At 33.6% G+C, this 24,783-nt stretch overlaps 1 protein-coding gene across 2 annotated transcripts in view; it reads left to right on the top strand.

The window, feature by feature from the left end:
* HOMER1 (homer scaffold protein 1) overlaps positions 1-24,783 on the top strand; it is a 114,142-nt gene that overhangs the window by 77,319 nt on the left and 12,040 nt on the right. Inside the window, exons 6-8 of one of the 2 annotated variants that reach the window (XM_039874901.1) lie at positions 17,484-17,640; positions 21,099-21,209; positions 21,809-21,889. In XM_039874901.1, coding sequence (XP_039730835.1) covers positions 17,484-17,640; positions 21,099-21,209; positions 21,809-21,889 — 349 coding nt within the window. Of the gene's footprint in view, positions 1-7,216; positions 7,404-17,483; positions 17,641-21,098; positions 21,210-21,808; positions 21,890-24,783 lie in introns of those variants that run through there. The other variant, XM_039874902.1, reaches the window with a different exon arrangement.

The following is a 24,783-nucleotide window of genomic DNA, read 5'->3' as shown; positions in this document are numbered from 1 at the left end:
GGTTAAGTCAACATAGTCATGTTGACTTTTATAGTTATTTACATTGACAAATAACCGTTTACTGTGTATACTTTGTGTGTGTAATCATTGTATTATATAGCTACAGGCAAGGGAATTAGATAATCTTAGGAAATTTGTATGAGTATAGGACACAGTAAACATACTTTATATGCTTTCTTTGCTCTTTAGTATAATGATCTAATAGACTATAGCTAAGAATGCCAACTGGGTGTTTACTAAGTAGCTGGCTAATGGTTTTATTTCTATTCAGAGCAAACCTTAATGTTTCCAGAAACCATAAGGGCATGAGCAAACACTTGGAACACTTGTCCTAAAAGTTCTCAGATTTGTATATAAGGAAGGGTTCAGCAAGTTAGCATCTAGATGGGGCCTCATAACAAAAGTTATTTCTTGGGAGCAGCAAGTTGAAACTTGCAAATAGCTCCAGAGGTAATCTATAAAAGATGATTGTAGGCCCTGAATAGTTCAAAAGTAGGTTCTAAATTTTATTTGAAGGTAAAGAGGTTAAAAGTAACTCTGATTCTTAAAACCATGTCCAGAGGCTGAGGGGCACAATTGTCTTTGTGGAGTGTTTTATATGTTACATATATAATCATTCGGATTAGAAATTATTTAACAAGTTATATGTGTAAAATCTCTATGAGCCACACACAAAATCAGTCTTACTAAGCATGACCAGCTATTTCTGACAGTTATCCATGTATAGGTTCATTTTAATACTCATTCATTCAAAATCATTTACCTTGCATTCTTTGTGCCAGGACAAAGTGAGTAAGATTGCCCTCAAGGAGCTTTGTGAGGCAGTGGAATACATAAGCAATATGGCAGTGATCCATGGCGGTGAGAGGAAATGATCCATAGGTGCTCAGGAAGCCCCAAAGAGCCCCAGCTCTCTCTCTGGCTACTTCAACACTCTCTGATTTCATACTTCTCTTTACAACTCTTTTTGACATATTTAAGTGCCAGGCACTGTGGATACATCCATGAACAAGAAAAAAAAATCTGTTCTCATGGTGTTTAAACTTACAGGGGGGAGTAAGAAATATAATTAAATAAATAACTCTATAATTACTGTTGTGAGGCATATTATGTAAGAAGAGATAACAGTGAGGAAAAAAGATAAAAGGGAGAGGACAGTTGGTGGTATGGTTGGTTCAGAGAAGGAGCTCTCCTTGAGGAGTCACGTGACTCATCCTTCCAAGAATGGAAGCAGGCCTAGGAGAGTGCGAAAGGAGCACTCCAAGCAGAAGAATGGGCATCTACTTTGGCCTTGTAGCAATTAGGTGTTTAGTGTCTCTATCTGAGATTATGGTAGTGACAATGGAAAGAAACTACAGAGAAAGACAGGGATGAAATAAATGAGGGGATTGTTTACTGTGTAAACAATTTCAAAGCAAAGGAATAGGAAAAATTAAAGCATTTCTAGTCTACCAACTTGTAAACCTTTTGAGCAATAGCCATGTTTATTCATCCTTGAATACACATCTGATAGAATACTTAACACATAGCAGGTGTATAATAAATATTAATTGAATCAGGTGACTGGTTAATTGGTCCTTAAATATCAGATTTTTTCTATAGTTAGAGTAGAAAAATGTCAGGTAAATCTATATACCTTAAATACTAGACACTTAAAACACAAACTGTTGATTTATCACTGATTGCTTGAATTAAGTTCAGAAACTACACAAACTGATAACCCATTTAGTTATCCAATAACCATCAAAGTGCTAGTGTCACATGACAAATTAGAAATGGAAATCTTTATGCATAGATAGAAAATGAACTTAGAATTCTTTGATTATTTTGTCTTTATTCTCCAAATAGAACTCAAGAGCCAAAATATATAAATGCCCGTTTTATAGAATTGGTCATATGGTTCTCAACTGCTAAAAATTTTAAGGAAGAAGTATTTCTGACTGTGTTATAAATCCAGAATATCATTTAGCGCTGTCTGTTAAGATCGTTTCTGAATATAGTGTTAAGTGGTATCAGTGTATGGAATCTAAAATAAGTTTTTCTTCCTTTTTGAATTTCTCTATTCACTTTTCCAAAAATACATCTGAAAGAGTAATTTAACTATACTCTCAAAAGATTAATGTTTTTAATTTGACTATGAAGTTAGTTACCACAAGTCATGTCATTTTAATATAATTTTTGAAGAAACTGAGCATGGAAGCTAGCTTTCCAGATCTATATCTACATAGAGTTTCTCCTAAGTCTTTATTTTTTTTCCAGCTTTGTTGAGATGTAATTGGCATAGAACATTGAATAAGTTAAAGGTCTACAATGTGTTTGATATATGTTGCAAACTGATTGTCACAATAGTGTTAGCTAACCACCTGTGTCAGGTCACATAATTACAATTTCTTTTTTGTGGTGAGAACATTTAAGATTAATCTTCTTAGCAACTTTCAACTATATAATACAGTATTATTAACTATAATCACTATGCTGTTCATCAGATGCCTAAAATTTATTCATCTAATGACTGGAAGTTTATATTCTTTGACCAATATCTTGATCCCTTTTCCCCATCTCCTAGCCCCTGCAGCCTCTGTTTCTGTTTTTGGCTTTTTTAGATTTTACATGTAAGTCGTATCATACAATATTTGTCTTTCTCTGTCTGACTTGTTTCACTTAGCATAATGCCTTCAATGTCCATCCATGTTGTCACAGACGGCAAGCTGTTCTTCTTTCTTGTAGTTATATAATATTTCATTGTGTATGTGTACCACATCTTAATCCTTCATCCATTCATGGACACTTAGGTTATTTCCCTGTATTGACTATCATGAATAATGCAATGAACGTGGGACCATAAGTCTTTAATTTTTTTTTTCTATAAATTAGTAATAACCATAGAGATATAATTTAACTAGTTGAAAGGTGAGGAAAAGTCATCAGTCATTACAAGCTCATAAAGTATTTACATAAGGCGTTTAGTAATGTGGATAAACACAATGTATATGATAAAATTACGGTCAAGCTTGGGATATGTGGCTATTTGAGATGGTTTTCTAAAAGCTGTTAATAAACCAAGTAAACTTCTAGACACATATTTTAGTACTAAGAGCCTAGTTATAGTAGAATCTGCATTCGTTTTTAGAAAGTGGGCTAACAAATATTAATAGAAGGGCCTGAAGTAGTTCCAAAGATATTTACATTATATGTTATAAGATCACTTACTTTTTATGTAAATATAAAACATGAAGTCATTCATCTCTGTAAAATCTTTTGATTTTGAGTATTTAGTGACACGACTATTACTTTCATATCCTCAAAAAGACATATAGAGATCATACTTGATTAGTCCATCCATATTTGTAACCTTTTTTCGAAATGTTTTGAAGTATGTTTTGCAAATTTTGCTATGATGTCAAAGTCTTTTGGAACAATAATTTAAATCTCTTTGATCCATGCTTTACCAGCTTGTCCAAGGATTTGATCCCATCTTTCACATTTTCATTTCTGATCTGTATGATCCAATTATCACTGAATTTTATTAATCCATATTCTAAGCTAGTTGAAAGGTAGTCACCTATTTTCAGTGATTTCTGCATGGCATTCTCAACACCCTTATGTATGACCGCATATAGCCAGTTGTATATTTTCCATAGGTAATAGTGCAGAGGAATAGCACATGTAAAAAAAGACATTGCAGTTTAGTTGGAAAAACCTTAAGACAGGAGTCTGAGTTCAAGTCTTGGCTCTTGCTGTTATATAGAAGACAGAAAGTCCCCAGCCATTATATTATTTAGATTTAATAGTCTGGGTTAGTTAATTCAGTTGCTTAAGCTTGGTATAAAGGAAGCCCATGTCACTGGTATTGATATCATATGTGATAGCTTCGCACAGAAAACTCTTTCAAAGTTACTGATTACAAAAGAGAGTGTTAGATCAAGGGAAACTAAGTTTATGGGATGGATATGCTCAAATCAGTCAGTGTTACTAGAAAACAACACAAAGCAAATAGCCTCCTGACAGATTTCAGTTGTAGCATCTTCTAGAGCTAAAGTGGTGACTCCACTAAATTGCTGAGCTAATCCGGAATTGGAGTACAGCCAGTCTTCATCACCTTGGCCAGTAAACGTGGTCCTCAGAATTATATAAGACTTAGGCTTCCATCCAGGCTGATGAGGAGGCCTTAGACGGAAAACCAAAAAAACTTCTCTTGATAATAGCCAGTCAGTGGAGGACTTAGCTATTTTTAATTCTGAGCTATATTTACTTGCCATCATGTTTTCCTCCTTAAAGTTTATTATCATCATCTCTTCCTCCTTAAAGTTCAAATGCTTTTGGTCACGGACTCTACTTGCATATATTATTTACAAAATGATATGTGCATTAAATGGTTGGTAATGATCTGCTACAACTAACATAATATAAATATGTGTTCAAGTAAAATATTGTTCATACTGTAACTCGGACATGTAAGTAATTTGAAGTTGTCTTTGACTCTGGCCTCTTTAAAAACATTTAAAATGAAATGCAAAATTCTCTGATACTGAATATCAAATAACGATCTATTAAATTATTGATTATAACTGACTTCTAAAAGAATAAAAAGTTTTCATGGCAGGAAGTTGGAAAATAGAGATTTTATTGTAAAATTATCCACATATTCCCACACAGTTTTAGCTTTGGCAGAATCTCTGTTAATAGCATTTTTTTTCATTCTGTCAGTACTGAGAGTCATTTCTATTATTTTATTTATAATGTTTTCCCCCAATAATACTAAATAGTGTGCAAAACAATTTTTAGGATAGATTTTCCTTAAGTGACTTATTTTGCAAGAAAACAGAGGCACCTTAGTCTCCAAAATTAAATCATATTATAGTTGAACAGAAACAAATATTCATTTTTGTCTTGAATAAAGTATAATGATTATAGTGCTATTACCTTACAAATAAAAAAGGCAGTTTTAAAATTAATTGATCTCTTTGCAAAAGATAGATGTATATTCATAAGAGATGAGAGAAACGTAATTCTTCAGTTAGTAGCATGTAAGCTTGTTTCCCTGAAGACATCTCCCCAATAGGATAATCTAATACCATGCTCTGAATAAATTGCTGAAGAAAGTTTTCAGTCACTGATCAGTTTTATAAAAGGAAAACCAATGCAAATATTGACTTATATGAAGGTAGTAGATGCATAATTTACAGTATCATCTTGAGTAAATTCTCACCTACAAACTAGCACTGAATAGCTTTTTATTCCCCTTAGATCCTGTACCAAACCTTCCAAATTCACTGATGCAGGGAAAACATTAAGATATTTAAAATGCCTGTAAAGTAGTTTGAGCCTTTCACAAATAAATATCTTTCATCAAGAATTTGGTATCCTTACCTCCTACCTTAGAAAATATAAGCTACTTTAAATTTTCAAAGAGAATCTCATAGACGTTTTAGATCATCATGGGCAGGAACCTGCAATGAGAGTAAAAAGTAGAAGCAAAATTGGGACCTCCTGTGGTATCTTATATTGCCATTTTTGGTGACAGCTATCTTAAGGAACCTGGTGAAGACCACACAAGGTACTGGGCCAGGCAGGCAATACACAGATGTTAGGGGATGTTACAGTCCAGAGCTATCTACTCCAGTGACAGCTACTCTAGCATGTAGAAAAAGCTTCCATTACTGTTGGGAGCACAGCTTTGAGAGCCAAGGAATTTCTAAAAGCTGCTTTTTAGTGGGTTTATGGGTCCCTTAATAAAAAATTGACGGTAAAGCTAGACTTTTTGCGCCCTCTAAAATGAAATAGGAAACTGCCTGAAGTGCAGGATGTTTTAATGAGGTAAACATAATGTGGTTTAGATTCAGATTTTATCTTTCCTTTTCTCCTCTCACAATCAGAAATCAGCCTTACCACTTTTTAAGAATCATTTCTGTTTACTTATTTTCTTACTCTTCCATTAACTTGCTATATTTGTTCTGAAGTCAATACCAAAAGTTTAAACTTACTATAAATAATACATCTATAGTACCTAAGGATGACAACAGAATTCATTGAGTGCATACTTGATGCAGGTTTGATTTAAATTACATTTATTTAAGTTATTTACATCACTAATTAAAAGTAGCTTCCTTAAAGTATTTAATGTTAAATTTTTTTAGCTTTTTCATAGCTCACTGAAAATTCTTTTAAGGCTCTTTATTGCTTGTGCTTTTAGAAGGTACTATCATTTGAGGATTTATTATGTTCTTTCTTCAAGGGTTCTTTTATATGGGCTGTTTATTCCTCAAAGTCACCCAGTGATGATAGTTGGTATTAATCCTAATTTTACAGATGTAGAAACTGAGACCTAATGAGGTTAGAGAACATGCCCAGTATCCCATAACTGGCAAGTGAGTGCAGCCACAATTCGAGCCAAGTCAACAGACTTCTGAGCCTATGCTTTTTTTTAATTGAGACATAATTGACATATAACATTATATTAGTTTTAAGTGTACCTGAGCTTATACTTTTAACCACTGTTTCACATTTGGTTCTTGTTTAATGTATACATTTAATAATATTCTTCACAATTCAAATTTATATTTATAGACTGATAAAGGCATGCATTATATATTTTGAAGTAATTAATTTCAGATTAATTTTATAATTTCCTCAGAAAAGTCAATGGTGTTTCATTTTATTTACCAGAGCTAGGTGAAAATCTATTTTATCTCATTTCAGTGCTTTTGATGCTATTTTATCTCATTTCAGATTATTTTATACTACCAAGAAAAAAATATTGTCAGTTAAACTGACTATAACAACTCTTTCAGACTTATTTAGACATAAATATCAATATATCTGTGTAACACTTTTGTGAATACGTAAGATAAATGGTTTAAGATGTTCCTATAATTTCATAATATTCAGAGTCCAGCTCTTCTGATTCACTGTTTGACACTATAATATATGTCCAAATTTTTCAATCCATTATCATCTTTTTTGGGTTATCAATATTGGTGATACAGTGTTTCTTTAAAAAGTACCTTATTCTTATCTCTGAGATTTTCTTCCAAGCCACCATTTATTAAAAGCTTTAATACTTAAATTACATTTCACATCTCAACACTGTTTCCCAGGATATGACCAGGTTATTTCCAGTTCAGTATAGGGACTGTCTTTAAACTTTGTCAGTGAACAAACATACCTTCATTTGTTTACCTGTAGCCATCAGTTTCTATATTGTATGTTAATCCAGACACACCAGGCTATGTGCAAAGATGATGGATTGTGAGTCAGAGAAGGAATGTGAGCTGGAAAGGAAGACTTGGGGGATTGTCAAGGCATATATTGAAAGCAAGAGTCTGAGGAGGCGTTTACAAGCAGATACCAACAGGAGGATAAGGAACAAGAACGATGGCACCATCTGATAACAGGATCCTAAGGATAAGGAAGTTAACCATAGGAGTTGCCAAAATTACAGTAAGCCTCGAGAGACACCTTGTTAAACATTTAGGTGAATTAAAGCTTTCAGCTATATCTGTTAGAAAAATCTTTTAGTATACTAGGCTTTTTGCCTGGCAGGACCAAAAATTCCTACCCATTGAAGTCCTTTCGACAATACTGTTGATAAACAATGCAGAATTACTCTTTTCATTTAAGAAGTATTTATGTCCTTTGAAAGGATAACTGAAATTGTATAAAGAAACACAAATTTAGATCCTAACTTGTTGAAGAAAGCATTATTTTCCAAATGGAACTAGCTTGAGGCCAACAGGCGTTGGACATGAGAGCACCTAGCCCAGAAAGTGACACACACGTAGGTTGAAGTCCATGTTGATTGCTTCTGTATTCACAGGTGTTGAGGGAGAGTGAGGAGAAACCAACAGGCAGATCCTGAGACAAGGCAGTATTGGGAGGTGCTTGAGTCAGCTCTTTTACTTTCATAGATAGGTAGTGACCTTACCACCAGTACTGAGAATAATGTCGAGAAGTAAGCCTATTGCAGTCTGTTTTTAAATCCTCTTTTAAAAGCTTATCTGTATATTTTTCACAGTTCTACATAATTAACATGCTTAGGAAGTATATGCAAAGGGCTACCATTCTAGAGACTGATGGTGGATCTTGGTCCCTGGAGGCATGGAAGAGAGGCAGCTTTCTTAAATTCTGCGACTGGCCATTGGCATATGGTGTGCGCTCTGCAGGTTAAAGTTTAAGTGCATTGCTCATGTACTAGATTCTTGTTAGATAGTCTAACTATTTGTTAGGTAGTACTTTTGAAGTACTTGTTCTTCTAGCTTTTATATAACTAATTTAATGACATTTACTACTTTCTCTCAGAACTTTGAATTTAGATAAAGGAAAACTGTGGAATTACAGTTTAAGGAACCTTTCAAATGATGTTTTTGGAGTGTTTCGAACTCCCTCATCTGACTTCTAGATCTGAAGCCAACAGGAAACCAACCAGTCCTTTTTGGAGGGAAACTTTGCCAAACAGCCACAAGAATAAAGAATTATTTTACCCTTATTCCAGACTTCAGACGTGAGATCATAGTGATGTTTCAGTGTCTTTCTGACTCACTGGTGTCGCCAGCTAAACGATTTCATGGTTTCTTTGTGAGCAGTTTATTTAATGTGAAACTATTACTGTACCTGTTAAAAGGAACCAAACTAAGAGCTAGAGAACCCCAATATTTTTTAACAATATTCTTGAAATGTAAAATGCTAACTTACAGTTTTGGTATCAGAATTAACCCCAAGGTATTAATTACTGCTAAAAATCAGTCTAATAGGGGCGGAATATGATATCTTAGAGTTGTAGATTAAAGAAAACATTGCTTCTTCAAAATTACAAAAGTGTGCAAAGCATTTAAAATTATATATAAGGGCTGAACACATCTGAGATAATTGAGATAGCTTCCATATAGAACTTCTTTAGAATACTCTTTGGAATTCGTTGTAAGGTGAAATTTACTAGGGTATTCTAATAAAGTAGACAGTGAAAGGAATATATGAGGAAGCTGTAAAGAGAAAACAAGCAGATTGACAAAAATTAAAAACATTTTGTTTCCTAAATTGTTTTTCGCTTTGTGCTCTAGAAAAACGGATACCATTAAAGGAACTGCTCCCAAAGCAGAGGAAGCAAGAATATTCTGAAAGATTAAAATTTACCAACAGACAAAGATACAATTTTGGTTGATACTGCAAAATAACCTTTAAAACAAATATTTATTTACCTTGGAACCAAGTATAAGAAAATGTAGAAACACAAAAACGTAGCATTGAACTGCTCTCCTATAGTACTCATTTCAGGACTGTTAAGTCTTAAATTGTTATGATTGATCGTACTCTTGTACTATATGCGTAAAAGTATTTGATATGATAATTTTCAACATTTCCTTGTTAAAGCACAATGTGCAGTATTTTGGGGATCTGCAGTCAAGGAAGAAAAGGGTTAATGAGAATTCATTGAACTGCTTATCTGTGGCTGCACCTCGACTTAATGTATGAGAGGCCCAAGACATGTTCATGGATATGAAGTAAAGAAGTTATAGTGTATTAAGAACTTTGTACGTTCATCTTTTTCTGTCCTTTCCGGAGGCATTGTTTCAATTTTTTCCTGCCCAAAACCCATTTTAATTATGCTTCGTCTATGATCCATTCCTTTCCTTTGCATATCCCTAAATCCTACTGCTTTTTATCACCATCTCCAGATGCTCTCACCTCCTTCCTTTTTTTTTTTGACTCTCTTTTGTATCACAGCTGTTCTGTTTCCTGCCCACCCAGTCTCTTCCCATGCCAACAAATACAGACATGAATGGAACAGCTTAGAGACCATTCTACCCAGTCCAAGAAGACCTGACTTTCCAGCTCTTATTATTTGTAATCTTACAGTCGCAGAATATCGAGGAGTGCTTAGAAAGCCTTTTTTTTTCCTTTTAGTAGTATGATGTTTTAATTGAAGTATAATTTGTGTGTATATATAGTAATTCACCCCTTCTTTATAGTTTTATGAGTTTTGACAAATTTGCACGGCCACGTAGCCACCCACATAATCTTGGTAAAGAATTCTGTCATCACCCACTACCCCTGAAATTCTCTTCTTCTCTTTTGGTGTCATCCTCTCTCACTACCTCCGGCCCTGGGCAACTTGTATTGTTTTCTGTCCTCATAGTTTTGCCTTCTCCTTAATGTCATATGAATGAAATCATACAGTATGTACCCTTTTTTTCTTTTTAAAAAAATTATTATAAAATGAATATAATATAAAATTTATCATCTTAACCATTTTTAAGTGTACAGTTCATTAATGTTAAGTATATTCATATTGTTGTGGAACCAATCTGTAGAACTCTTTTTATCTTGTGAAATAAAACTCTGTACCCATTAAACAATAATTCTCCATTCTTTTCCTCCCAGCACTTTGTAACCACCCTTCCACTTTCTGTCTCTATGAATTTGACTACTCTGAGTAATATAAGTGGAATTGTATAGTATTTGTCTTTTTATGACTAGTTTATTTCACTTAGCATAATGTCTTCGAGGTTCATTCTGTTGTAGCATGTGTAAGAATTTTCATCCACTTTAAAGCTCAGTAATACTCCATTGTATGCATGTACCACATTTTGTTTATCCATCCAATGATGGACACTTTGGTTGCTTCAACCCTTTGACTAATGTGAATAATTCTTCTATGAACATTGTTGTACAAATATCTTTTAAATATATATCAAGAAGGGGAATCACTAGGTCATATGGTAATTCTATTTTTAATTTTTTGGACTACCGTACTGTTTTCCACAGCAGCTGTGCCCCATTTTACATTCCCACCAACAGTGCTGCAGTACAACATTTGTTATTTTCTTTTTTCTTTCTTTTCTTTTTTTTTGATAGTAGCCATCTTAATGGTATCAGGTGGTCTTTCATTGTGTATCTGATTTGTACTTCCCTAACCATTAGTGATGTTGAGCTTCTTTTCAGGTGCTTAGTAGCTATTGTATAACTTCTTTGGAAAAATGTCTATTCAAATCCTATGCTCCTGTTTCAATCAAGTTGTGTGTTTCTTGTTACTGAGTTGTAGGAGTTCTTTATATATTCGAGATATTAACCCATTATCATGATATATGGTTTACAAGTATATTCTCCCATTCTATTAGTTACCTTTTCACTCTGTTGATTGTATTCTTTGATGTCTTTTTTTATTTTGCTGTAGTCCAAATTTATCGATTTCTTTTTATCGCCTGTGCTTTTCATTTCGTATCTAAAAAAATCATTGCAAATTCTATGTCACAAAGCTTTTTCCTCTATGTTTTCTTCTTAAGAGTTTTATAGTTTTAGCTCTTATGTTTATGTCTTTTGATTTATTTTTAGTTAATTTTTATATATGGTGTGAGACACAAGCCTAAACTAACTTCATTCTTTTACATGTAGATATCCAGTTTTCCCAGCACCATTTGTTAAAAAGACTGTTCTTTCCCCACTGAATGGTCATGGTGATCAGATATGTAAAGTCATTTGACCGTATATGTGAGAGTTTATTTTTGGACTCTATTTCATTGGTCTATATGTCTGTCTTTATGCCAGTACCACACTGTTTTGATTGCTGTAACTTTGAAATGTGAGACCTCCAGCTTTGTTCTTTTTAAAGATTGTTTTGTCTATTCAAAGTTCCTTGAGATACCAAATGAATTTTAGGATTGCCTTTCCTGTTTCTCCAGAAAACACTGTTGGGATTTTGGTAGGGATTACATTGAATTTGTAGATCACTTAAGATTGTATTGACATCTTCACAATATTGTCTTCCAATCCGTATACAGGGTATATCTTCCTGTTTTATTTATGTCTTCTTTAATTTCATTCAGCAACATGTTATAGTTTTTAATGTACAGGTCTTTCAGCAACTTGGTTAAGTTTATTCCTCAGTAGTTTATTCTGTTTGATACTGTTGTAAATGCAATTGTTTTCTTAATTTCCTTTTCACATTATTCAATGTTTATAGAATTGCAGCTGATTTTTTTGTGTGCTGATTTTTGTATCCTACAACATTGCTAAACTCATTTATTTGTTTTAACAGCTTTTTTTTTTTTTGAAATCTTTTTCTATTTATAGATCATGCCATTTGCAGACAGGTAATTTTATTTCTTTTCCCATTTAGATGCCTTTTATTTCTTTTAATTGCCTGATTGCTCTAGCTAGGTCTTCCAGTATTATGTTGAATTTGTAGTGGCAAAAGCAGGCATCTTTGTTTTGATTCCAATCTTAGAGAAAAGGGCTTCAGGTTTTTACCTGAGTCCCATGTTAGCTGTGTGCTTTTCATCTATGGCTTTTATTATATTGAGGTAGTTTCTTTGTATTCTTAGTTTATTGAGTGTTTTTAGCATGAAAAGCATGTTGAATTTTTTGAAATGCTTTTTCTACAGAAATTGAGAAATCATGTGTTTTTTTTCTTTTTATTCTATTAATGTGGTATACTACTTTGATTTATTTTGATATGTTGATACATCCTTGTACTCAAGAATCTTTTCATGTTTTTTAATAGTATCTTTCAAAGAGAAGTTTTTCACTCTTATGAAATCCCTTTTATCAGTTTTTTTAGTGGATCTTTCTTTTTATATTGTATATCTAAGAAATATGTGCCTAACCAAAGGTCACAAAGATTTTCTTCTATGATTTCTTATAGAAGTTTTATAGTTTTATATTTTGAGTTAATTTTTGTACAGAATATGAGATATGAGTCAAGATTCTTTTTTCTATATATGGTTATTCAGTTGTTTGAACACTATTTGTTTAAAAAGACTTTTTTCTCCTTTGAATTGCCTTGGACCTTTTATAATTATTGTAATAATTTCCAGATAATTTCATTTCTTTGTGGAGATCTAAGTTTCTATTTGGTATCATATTCTTTCACCTTAATAATTTCCTTTAATATTCCTTATAATAAGTGTCTGCTTGTAATGAATTTTCTCAGCTTTTATCTGTCTGAAAAATTTTTTATTTCACTTTCATTTAGAGAGGTATTTTTATTGCATGTAGAATTGTGGGTTGAGATTTGTTTTCTTTCAGCACTGTCACTCCAGTCTCTTCTGGAAAGTTTAGTTTGTGGTGGGAAACCTATTATAATTATTATTTTTGTTCCCATATGTAATATTTATTGAGCTTTTTGGATCTGCGTTTTAATGTCTTTTATTATTTTTTGAAAATTCTCAGTCATTAGCTCTTTAAATGTTTCTTCTGCCCTCTTCTCTCTTCTCCTAGGAGTCCAGTTATACATTTGTTAGACAGTTCGATACTGCTGCCCCACGTCTTGGATACCCTTTTTTTTTTATTTTTCCTCTTTGTGTCTCAGTTTAGCTAATTGCTATTGGTCTGATTTCAAAATCCCCGATTTTTATGAAGCTATGTCAAGTCTAATAATGAGCTTGTCAAGGAGCATTATTCATCTTTGTTATAATGGTTTTTATTTCTAGCATTTCATTTCTAGCATTCCAGTTTCCATCTTTGCTGAAATTTACAATCTGGAGATGCATGTGTCCTTTTCCATTTATGCTTTTAACATAGTTATTTTACATTCCTTGTTTGAGATATCTGGCATCAGGGTCCTCTCTGAGTATCAATGGCTTTCTTTCTTGACAGTAGATGTTTTTCCTTGCTTTTTGGTATGTCTTGTAATTTTTTTTACTGGATGTCAAACATAAAGCATTAAATAAAGGTAAATAGTATTTACAGTAAAAGTAAATAATATTTACTCCTGGAAATGGAGTAAATATTGTTTTTCTGCGAGGCTAATAGTATGGGGATTAAGCCAGTCTACTCAGGGGTGAATTTGTTATTGCTATGGTTACCATGAGTACTCACTGGTTTTAAACACCTCTGGCGGTACCTTTTGCTTAGATTTGGGGTTGGATTGCTAGATGGTTTACTCATTATCTCTGCTCCACCCTCAGCATTTGGTCTTTTCTGTGTACCTTTGCCTCTGATGGGTTCTATCTCTAGACTCTTGAGCTTCCCCCAGTAGAAGGCTGCTGTCAGTTTCGTAGTAGGAGACAGGGTAGGGTGCTTCAATCTTGGACAGGCCCTGTGTCCCAGGATCTCAGAGATGGGGCTCTCTCAGTCATCCTGTTCCTCCTCCAGTAGCATCTAAATTCAGCCTTTTGTAGCTGAAGGTCTTGTGCAGGAGTTTCCTACCCCATTCCCCAAAGCTAGGGAACTCTTAACAGTCTGAGACTAGGACTGTGTTTTCTCTTCCTCCTGCAGGGTTATAGAGTTTTATTCTTCTACTTTTTTTCCCCTTAGCAATAACAGGTCTTCATCTAGGAGTGTTCGAGGTGGGAGTGACAAGATTTGCTGCCCCTCTCCCAGTGGCATAGGGCTTTTTTCCCACAGAGAAGAAGGCTCCTGGTCACATCTTGTGGCTTTTTCACAGTGGTGGACTCTCCCCTCATCCAGGGATTCCGGAGCTTCTGTCCTTGTGGAGTTTGGGGCCCAGCACTGTGGCACATGGATGCATTCTGGTTCACCAACATGGAAGCTATGCAAACTCCATCTTCTTAGGTTTTTCTGGAGGCTTCATTACAAAGACATGCTTGATTAAATCATTGGCCATTGGTGATTGAGTCAACCTCCAAACCCTCTCCAGAAATCATGGGGGTGGCACTGAAAATCCCAACCCTCTATTCATGGTTGGTTCCCCTGGCAACCAGCCCCCCATCTTTTGGGGATTTCCAAAAGTCATTAACATAAACTCAGCTGTGGTTTGAAAGGGTCTTGTTGTGAGGAACAAGACACACATGTCACCTTTATTGCTCTGAAGCAGTTTCTGGGACTAAGGACAACAGACTAAATACTACCACACGAGATGTTTCCATTGCTCTTATTGGTTAGGAAATTCTACGGGTTTTGGGAGCTGTGAGCCAGGAACCATAGACAAAGACCAGAACATGTATTATAAATCACAATATCACAGATACATTACAGTGTGGATTTTTTTTTAAGTTGTTTGTATTAGTTTGTTTGTTAAGACTGCCTTAAATATGTAGACTGGGTGACTTAACCAATAGAAATTAATTTTCATATAGTTTTGGAGGCTAGAAATCTGAGATCAAGTTATTGACATGGCTGTTTATTCTGAGACCTCTCCTCGGCTTGCGGATGCCGTCTTCTTCTGGTGTCTTCACATGATCTTCCTCTGTGCATACCTGTATTCTAATCTCCTTTTCCTATCAGGACACCAGTCATTGGATTAGGGACAACCCTAGTGACCCCATTTAACCTCAATTACCTCTTTTAAGGCCTTATTTCCAAATATAATCATATTCTAAGGTACTGAGAGTTTAGAATTCAATATATTAATTTTGGGGGTGGAGAGGTATGACAATTCAGTCTGTAACACATAGAATTGAAAAATCTGTCCAAAATGTAGAGATCATCTAGGACAGCACTATCCAGGAGAACTTTCTGATATGATGAGAAGTTCTATAATTTTGCTATCTAGTATGGTAGCTACTAGCCATGTGTAGGTACTGAATATTTAAAATGTGCCTACTGAGACTGAGAAGCTGAATTTTTAAACTTTATTTAATTTTGAGCAATTTAAATGGCTACATGCCGCTAATGGCTAACATTTGGACAGTGTAGATCTTGACTAACTTGTTTATTTGGCATATGAAGAACTGAGATCAAAGTGGTTGACAGCCAAATTTAAAATCACAGAAATAATTATTTAAATAATCATGAACTAGGCTGAGTTCTCAAATTCTTGATGTACTTTGCCCCCTATATCCTATAAAATAAAACCCAGAGAAATAAAATGCAAAACACCCTCTTTTTTGTTCTTCCTACTATGAAGACATGAGGTAGTCTTTATAATTATGAAACTTTTGACAAATGAATTTTATAAATATTCAAAATCATTTTTCTTTTTTAATTTTTAAGAGGTTAAAGATATTTGCATATATCAAGTGTTTAAGTTAGTTCAATAAGATTTTCATAGTCAGATTGAAAGGTCTATTTAAATAAAACTCATCTCTGTAGCGGTTTTAAAAAATCTGTAATTCAGTTAGAGCAGGTGAATTGGTGCGTGCTTTGCTCAGAAAATCTGAATTGGGAAAACCATTTCACAAAAGAAGAAATAAAAAGAAGTTTATTTTTAAGGATAGAAATGGGTTGTTAAATTAATAGCTTAACTTATTGTTTGATTCTGTTCTTTCCTGTTTTGATAAAATTTTCTTAGTAAACCTTATAAAATCTTTTAACTTTTCATTTTAAATAATTTTAAAGATATAAAAATTACAAAAACTGTGCAGAAAACTTCCATATACCTCTCACCCAGTTTCCCTTAATGTTAACATCGTACATAACCATAATATAATGATCAAAACCAGAAAATTAACATTGATACAATAGTCTTAACTAAACTACAGGTATCAGTTTTCACCCATGTCCTTATTTTGTTCTAGGAAACTGTCCTCGATCTCACATTGGATTAAAATGATTTCTTCTTAGTCTCCTCCATTTTTTTCTCAGTCTTGCTTCTTCTTGACACTTCTGAAGTATACATTTTGTAGAATGTCCCTCAGTTTGGGTTTATAGGATGTTTTCTATAGTTATAATGAGAGTTATGCATTTTTGGCAAACACCATAGAAATGATCTTGTAATGCTGATATGATAAGCTTTAGAAATTTTGATGATAGAAATTATGCCTTCTTTTTTATAACATATTAAAATTACTATAAAATAACAGTCTTTGAAAGCATTACCTCTGTGATGCAGACTTATCAAAAACCAAAATGCCGATTAAAGAAAGCTATCATCACTAGTTAGTGATGGGATAAGGTTAGCAGACTTCACTAATAGGAATAAACTGTTCAATAATTAGGAAGAGAAACCACCTTTTCCTTTCAAATGAGATCATTATTTTCTTCATTGGAAAGTTAAAAAAGGAATTATCAAGAGAGGGGTCTCCACAACTAATAAAGTTGTATTTGTAATAGAAAGTTGTTTTGGTTGAGATACTTAACTTTTGGTAACTTATCAAGTAGAACATTAAATGAGGAAAAAGGTGCTTGCTTTAGTTTCTTCTTTAAGTGATACTGGAATTCTATCAAATTAAGTCATTAGAACAGTTTCTAGGTCTAGCCTTGAACTGAAATTAGTTTATTACAGCAATTTTTTTGTTTTGTGTGTTTTAAAATTCTGAATAAGATGAAATAATAGTAATTTCAGAAGATACAGCTTTTGTTTATAGATATTTTTCAAGGTATAATGTTTATTCCTTAAGAGAAAATGGGTAGAAACTCTTCTATGGAACTATTCCACACTAAGCCTGCTACTTTGGTACTTTTAGTATTTCTTCTCTTGTAAGTTTTCTTCACTAAGAACATTTCGGTGAAATATTTGCGTTTTTATTCTTTTGGGGTTGTCTTTGAAACATTCATGTACTATAAACCAAATAATACAACTGAGTACTGCTGTCCTTTCAAAGTAACAGTGCTGTCAGTGTAATGGATAGACTTTTCTTTTCTTTTAGTTCAGCAATCAGCAAACATTGGGAGGCTGAACTGGCTACCCTCAAAGGAAATAATGCCAAACTTACCGCAGCCCTGTTGGAGTCTACTGCCAACGTGAAACAATGGAAACAGCAACTCGCTGCGTATCAAGAGGAAGCAGAACGTCTACACAAGCGGGTAAGTTTGGGGCTGCTGTCCCTAGGGATTTATGACTAACAGATTTCCTTGATCAGAGGAAATTTACATGTAGATTCAGCACAGGGACACCTTTTGGAGATTTTTGTTGGTTGTCAGAACATATGTGTGGGTTATATGTGGTATATGTGGTATATGTGGACTTACTGACTAAGAAAGATGTTTTCCACAGTTTAATGAGAATGAATAATATACAATATTTTGGAATCAAAAGACATTTTAAATTCCTTTTCTGTCACTTATTAGCTGAATGATCTTTGGTAAGTTATTCTCTTCTTTCTGTACAATTCCAGTGAAAATCGAGACACTAAATTGACATGTAATTTCACTGAGTTAACAAAATGCTTTTATTTTATTGTTTTTAAAGAAAGAAAAATTTGAAAAATAGAAGTAGAATTTCTTCATAAAATTCGATAATATTAGAAATATGGGGCGGAAAAAGAAAAATCAGAAATCCCAATACTATTACTATTAGAAGCCCAAACAATTACTTATAAAGAATTTTTAAAATTCAAAGCATATGCATTCACCTAATGGGAGGCAGATACCAGTAATTTCCCTTTTTAAAAAGGATAACACAGAAGTAAACTCCACAGACCATAGGAAATGGGCTGATTAGTACCAGAGCATAATTCGAAGGATGTAATAGGACCAGGATGACAGGAGAAGAAGGATAGAAATGGAATAGAGACCAGAGAGAGAGTAAGAAACTTGCACAAATATCATTCTCTCCTAAGTATAAAAGTTAACTTAGGAGGAGGAAGAAGAAAGTTGTTGTTCAATTAGTATAGTTTCCATTTTGCAAGATGAAAAAATTCTGGAGATCTGTTTCACAACAACTTGAATATACTTTACATTACTGGACTGTACACTTAAAAATGTTTAAGATGATAAATTTTATGTTATGTATTTTTTACCAATAAAAAATTAACATGATAATTAACGCATAAGCCGATAAATATTCATTGAGGAGATATCATATTTCCTTTTTGTGTAATCTGTGCCCTTAAGGAGTTTTTGCTTTAGAGTTGATTAAATTGTAAGGAATTTAAGAAATAGAATCTTGATGTACTTATGCATTTATAATTTCCAGTGTTCTTCTTCCTTCTTGTAGATCTGAATATCCATCAAGTATTATTTTCCTTCAGCCTAAATAATTTCCTTTAGCATTTTTTTGTACTACAAATGTACTGGCAACAATTATTTCACCTTTTATATATGTCTATATATAGATAGATTTTTTTTTTTCTTTGCTACAGGTTGCATTTTCTCTTTTCTTTACATCTAGTCATTTTCAGTTGTATATTGGACATTGTAAATGAGATGCTGTAGGACCCTTAGATTCTGTTAGCTTCCTCTGAATAGTGTTGATTTTTGTTTCAGCAAGCAATTAAATTACTTGTAAATTATGCTGAATTTGTGGAGGAGTGGATTTAGGCTTTATTAGTTGGTTTGTTTCAATTCTGCCCTTAATCCTAGGGTGAATCCTTTAGTCTTGGGAAATCTTTTTCTCTAAGGAATAACCCTTCTGGGGTTTTAGTGAGAAGCTTGAGATGTTTACCAAGGTCCTCTAGTTTGGTGGGACTGAAACTTCAAAGTGTCCTTCCTGTGGTGAGCACTACTATAGCTTAGCTTTTTCAGCCTTCCAGCTTTTTTCCCACTCTCTCTGGACTCCTGTGCGTATTTAGTCAGGGGTCAGCCAAAGATTTGAGGGAAGTCTAAATACTTATTTGGGGGCTTTCTTTTATATAATTTCCTCAGTTTCTAGATGTTCTAGTTATTCTGAGGCACCCAATATCCTCAGGCTCCACAGGGAAATATGAGCACAGGTTTTTGCTTGAGTCCTAGTCAAGCAACATAGCCAGACTACAGCCGGCTTTGAGGCAAAAATATGTGTAAATATGCATCTCACCCAATGTGATGTTTCTTTCAGTCTTTTGCCCAATTTGATCACTAACCAGGGCCTTCAAACAGTGGATTTTAAAAATTTGCTCATAATTTGCTATTGTTATCTGTGGGAAAGTTAATCCAATAAAAACTACTTCATTATTATCAGAACTAGAACTCCCCATAAGGAATTTATTATCTAATTGGACAAAGAAAACTAACATATATTAAACGATAAAAAATAATTCTCAAGATTTTTGAACAGATGTTCAGTTTTATGGGCCAGAGGACAGGAGACCCTTGAGTGCTTTAACAGATAGGAGAAAGTACATTCTGAGCTGAGAGTTGAGGGTTTGGTAAGACCTGGATGGTTTTCAGAGGTAAGAGAAGACAGTCTAGGTAAGTCAACAAGGTGGGTATGAATATGGTTTGTTCTTAGGACAAGGAGACTTGCCTGCTTTTACTTGGAAATACATACTGCATGTCTTGGCCAGATGAGGTGGTTAAGTAATTTGGGGTGAGTGCATGGAGAACCTGAAAGTTTAGATTTGATACTGTAAAAAAAGATGAGCCATTGAAAGGCTTTTAATGTGGGAGTCACACAATGAGAGATGAATATTAGCAGTTTGCAGAAGACACAAAAATAGACAAAGATTATAATTAAGTCCACTGGCAGCTCATTGCTTTTTAGGCCTGGATGATAAGGATTTGTGCAAGGCTATTAGAACATGAATACAAAGGAAGAAAATGATATGAGAGGTAGAATGACAAAGTGGACGTTAATTCAATATTCAGAAAATGTGAGGGATTGAGATTTGCTGTTTCCTTAATATTCTAGAATTTGTTGTATTCTAGTCAGTCAAAATGCATAAGATCTGTGTAAAGAGCTGTGTGTGTGTTTATGTTGACTTCTGTGTATTTTGACTGTTCTCTAGTGGTATAACCTTTAGGAACAAGTCCCTTCTCTTCTCTGTTCTCTCAAAAAGTAGCAAGTGCTCATTAAAAGTTATGTTGTCATTTGGGCCCTCAGTAAATTCATATTGACAGAAGAATTGTCTTTTGCTATAAGAGACACTATTCTAGTATTGAATGATTTAAGTTGTATTTTAAGCATATCTTTTCTTCCAGATTCTCTTACATTTTGGAAATGTATTTGAAAAATTTCTCACTTCTGCAAGGCCAGTTTTCAGAGCCCAATTTAATTTGAAAGCTACAGATGGAAGGCAGATGACTATATCTGATTTTGAATGTGTTTTCAGAAGAAATTTTTAAAGACTTTTATTATAAGGATTCTCTACTGTCACTAATCACTTAAGTTTTCCTAGCCTTTTCATAACCAAGCCATGTAAATAGTTATTTCTTTTGCTCTTTTTTTTTCTAAGTTCATATCTTTAAAGAATCTATCCATTAAACCCTGTCTTAATATTTTCCCAAATTAATTTTCATATATTGCTTCAAAATTTTTATTCACCTATCAAAGACCTATTATCTCTTCAGCAAGAAATCCTTTGAAATTGTCATATAACTTAATCTGTGTTTTCATTTAATTTTAGGTGACTGAGCTTGAATGTGTTAGTAGCCAAGCAAACGCAGTGCATACTCATAAGACAGAATTAAATCAGACAATACAAGAACTGGAAGAGACACTGAAAGTGAAGGAAGAGGTATTAGCTACTTTTCATTCATCTGTAATCTAACTAAAATATGTGTACAAACATTAAGGTACTTTATGGAATAAGGTAAGGTTGTAGAGGTTTTTTCAGGATGGAATTTTTCTTAAGTGATACTAAGCTTGTTTATGTTTTCCCCATCTTTGTTTCTGTTGTTATTTACTATGATGAGGCAATCAGACTGAGATACTGCCTCTTGCCTTCTGTATGAGAATTACATTCCTATGATTAACAGAAAACTATTAGAAGTTATATGAATTTTACAAGCTATTGCTTTCTCTGGTTTCCAGTGAAAAGATTTACTATCCTGGGAAGAATTACATCCACAAAACTTGAAGCAACCTTAAAATGTTCAGCTTGTTGTTTTCTAAGTAATGCTACCAATTTAGAGTTGTTGTTTGTTTCTTAAGATTATTCTGTACTAGACAACATGCCTATAAAGATGAATTCACCTCTCTAAAAGTGAGTATAAAGGAATGTTCTTTAAATCATTTTAAGGACTAGGACAGTAATTTCAGGGGAAAATGGGGCTTTCTCTTGCCTCAATATTGCTTAAATGTTGTTGTTAAAGACATTGCTCTACTATTTTGTAGGAAATAGAAAGATTAAAACAAGAAATTGATAATGCCCGAGAACTACAAGAACAGAGGGACTCTTTGACTCAGAAATTACAGGTGAGATATAATAAAATTTTTATTCATTTCTACATAGTCATCAGTCATTCTTTCACATAGTAGTGACTTTTCTTCTGAAACTCCATTATGTAGGTTCTTGGTTATTTTTATTTTCCAAGGATTTCTGATTTATGCTTAATCTTTAATTTTTCAAAAATTAGATTTTAATTTCATCTAGATAGCTTGTGATCATCATAGGTAGTCATTTATAAATTGTCTTTAATAAATTATTTTAGATATTTCTACTTTTTAACATAAAAAATATCGAATTTAAAGAAAATTTCTCAAATGGGTTTCATTCTGTTTAGAAATTCTGCTCATTTTTGTTACACTGAATTAATGCATGAATTAAAGCAGTTGTGCCCTAATCAACATCAAGTTAGTGCTCTTTTTATTTCTTCAGTCTCATTAATTTTACTTATTATTTTCTGCATGCTTCCTGATTCTAATTGACATACATATATTCTGTGTCAGTGGTAGTCAACCATAGTTAGGGAAGATTTTTCCAGATTTATTAGCAAAGTCTATTCCTGCCAGCTCAGATACTTTTCTTACATCCCTGTGGCTAGCTGCCTCAAGAAGGACCGATTTAGAGTTTAGGACCAATTTAGGGTTTCGACTAGAAATACGAGTATGTATAGAGTAGGGAACTGAGGGTAAGGGGTGAAAGGTGGGACTTTAAAGCCCAGGATTGGAAGGAGTACCTAGATTATAATAAGAATGGCCAGCATTTATTGAGTGTTTACTATGAACCAGACACTACGCGAAGCACTTATATTATGCACGTAATCCGCACGAATCATGTGAGGAAACAGGCTTGGATAGGCTAACTCATCCAGCCACTATTTAAGTGGAGGCAGTCAAGTTCTCTGACAATAGAGAGCCTTCATAAAGAAAATGGGGTCTTTATATGGAATGAAATATTTCCCTTTCCCTCTCTTATCACTGACTTTCAGCAGCCTGGGAAAAATGAGGTGACTTGTTTTGGTTTACCCTATTAAGTGTTTCTAAATTTTAATCATCTGTGTAAATTAGTGGTTTTCTAGGGGGCAGTGTTGTGCCCCAATGGACATTTAACAAGGTATGGAGACATTTTTGATTTTCACAGTTAGAGCAGTGATACTAATAGGTCGAAGCCGAGGATGCTGCTAAAGATTGAATTATCCAGCCCAAAATGTCAGTAGTGCCAAGGTTGAGAAATCCTGCTATAGAACTAAAATATGAAGCTTGCAATCAGGGCTGGAAAATATGGGGGAAATTTAATCTAGTTTTGTCTTTTGTTTGTTTTGATTTCGGCTACTATTTTTTTCAATACTTGCTCTGATTCAGGCATGTGCTAAACACTTACATACATCAGTTCTAATTCTCACAGTAACAGGTGTGGTATCCCCATTTTCAAAGGGAAGGCAGCAGTTTAGAGGTGTTGACAAGTTTAATTAAGGTACTTAGCTGAAAAGTAGTGAAACGTAGATTTGTTTTGATTCCAAAGTCTCTGTTCTTTCTGCATTACCACACTGCTTAGGCAGCCAAGCATCCAAGCTATTCTTAACAATTCTTTAAAAATTTTTTTTAGTTATATATACATTTATGTTACCCCAGAAAAACCAAGAGATGATTTATTCATATTAAACTTCTAAATGTATTTCATCACCAATTGAACAGTAATTAAAATTTATAGTTGGCACCTGGAATTGTGAATATCAAAAAAAAATACTTATCAAAATAACCTACCTACCTGGAACAAGACAGGGAAGCTTTCAGAAAACCTAAGGACAAATTCTAAAAGTTAAAGCCATGGAAATAACCTGTTTGTTTGTTTTGTTTTTCTTTTTTTTGTTTTTGTTTGTTTGTTTGTTTGTTTTTTCTATTTAAAGTAAGTTACTCCTCTATAGCCTGGCCCCTTTCACATAAACATCTGTTTATCAAAAGTCCCAACATACTTGAACATCCAATCATAAGTTCAGTCTAGAAAATTGGGATCATTAAGTTCCTTGAATGGTGGAGGAACTTCTGAAATTGCAGTACATAGAATTGGATTGTGTAGGTATGAGTATGGATAGAAAATTCATAGGTATGGGTAAATTAAGAATGGTATGATATGATTTTTTCTAATTTTCAAGTTTGTTTTGTTTTTTTAAATGTGAATGTAACATGTTCATTGTAAAAAAATTAGAAAAATGTAACTTAGCCAAAAAAAGAAAAAAGAACCATAGTATCATTATCCTAAAGGCAGAGGATTTGGCAGTTCCTCCCTTCAGTGTTTGTTTGAATAACTTTTTTTTTTTACCTGAGACATAGATACCTTTTTTTTTTATCTTGCTTTCCTAACCCAACGTTATGGCATAGGCTGCATATGTCATATATGTCATATGGCTGCATAATATTCTCCAGTATAGATGTACCATAGTTTTCTTTGAACATTCCAACAGGGATGGAAATTTATGTTGTTTCCAACATTAGCTATAATAAATAATGTCATAATGAATCTTTTAACATCAATCTTTTTGCCTTTCTGTTTCTTTAAAATGAACTCTTAAAGGAGAATTACTTTGTGTTACTGTTTTAAAATTTCTCATGCTGAGAAATTGACATCTGGAAAGGCAGGATAAACACTGGTTATTGTTCTCCCCCCATCTTTACTATCTGATAGGGAATAAAGAGGTAGCTCACTATTTATTATTATTATTATTTTAATTACAAGTAAGACTGAATAATTTTCTATGTTTTGGTCATTTATCATCTTTCTGTACCTTGAATGCTACAAGAGCATTTTTACCTTAGAGCTCATTGAATATCCTTGCCTGGAGTTTTAAGCCCCTAGATCTTCAAATGGTCTGGCTTCTACCTGTAATTTAGGTCTTGGTTCACATGTTAATTTCTCTCCTGCACTGCTC

This window comes from Pteropus medius, unplaced genomic scaffold, assembly GCF_902729225.1.
Source record: "Pteropus medius unplaced genomic scaffold, Ma_sr-lr_union100, whole genome shotgun sequence".
Taxonomy (NCBI): Eukaryota; Metazoa; Chordata; class Mammalia; order Chiroptera; family Pteropodidae; genus Pteropus; species Pteropus medius.
Note: the sequence above shows the minus strand (reverse complement) of the source record. Positions and strands in the feature narration are given on the sequence as shown.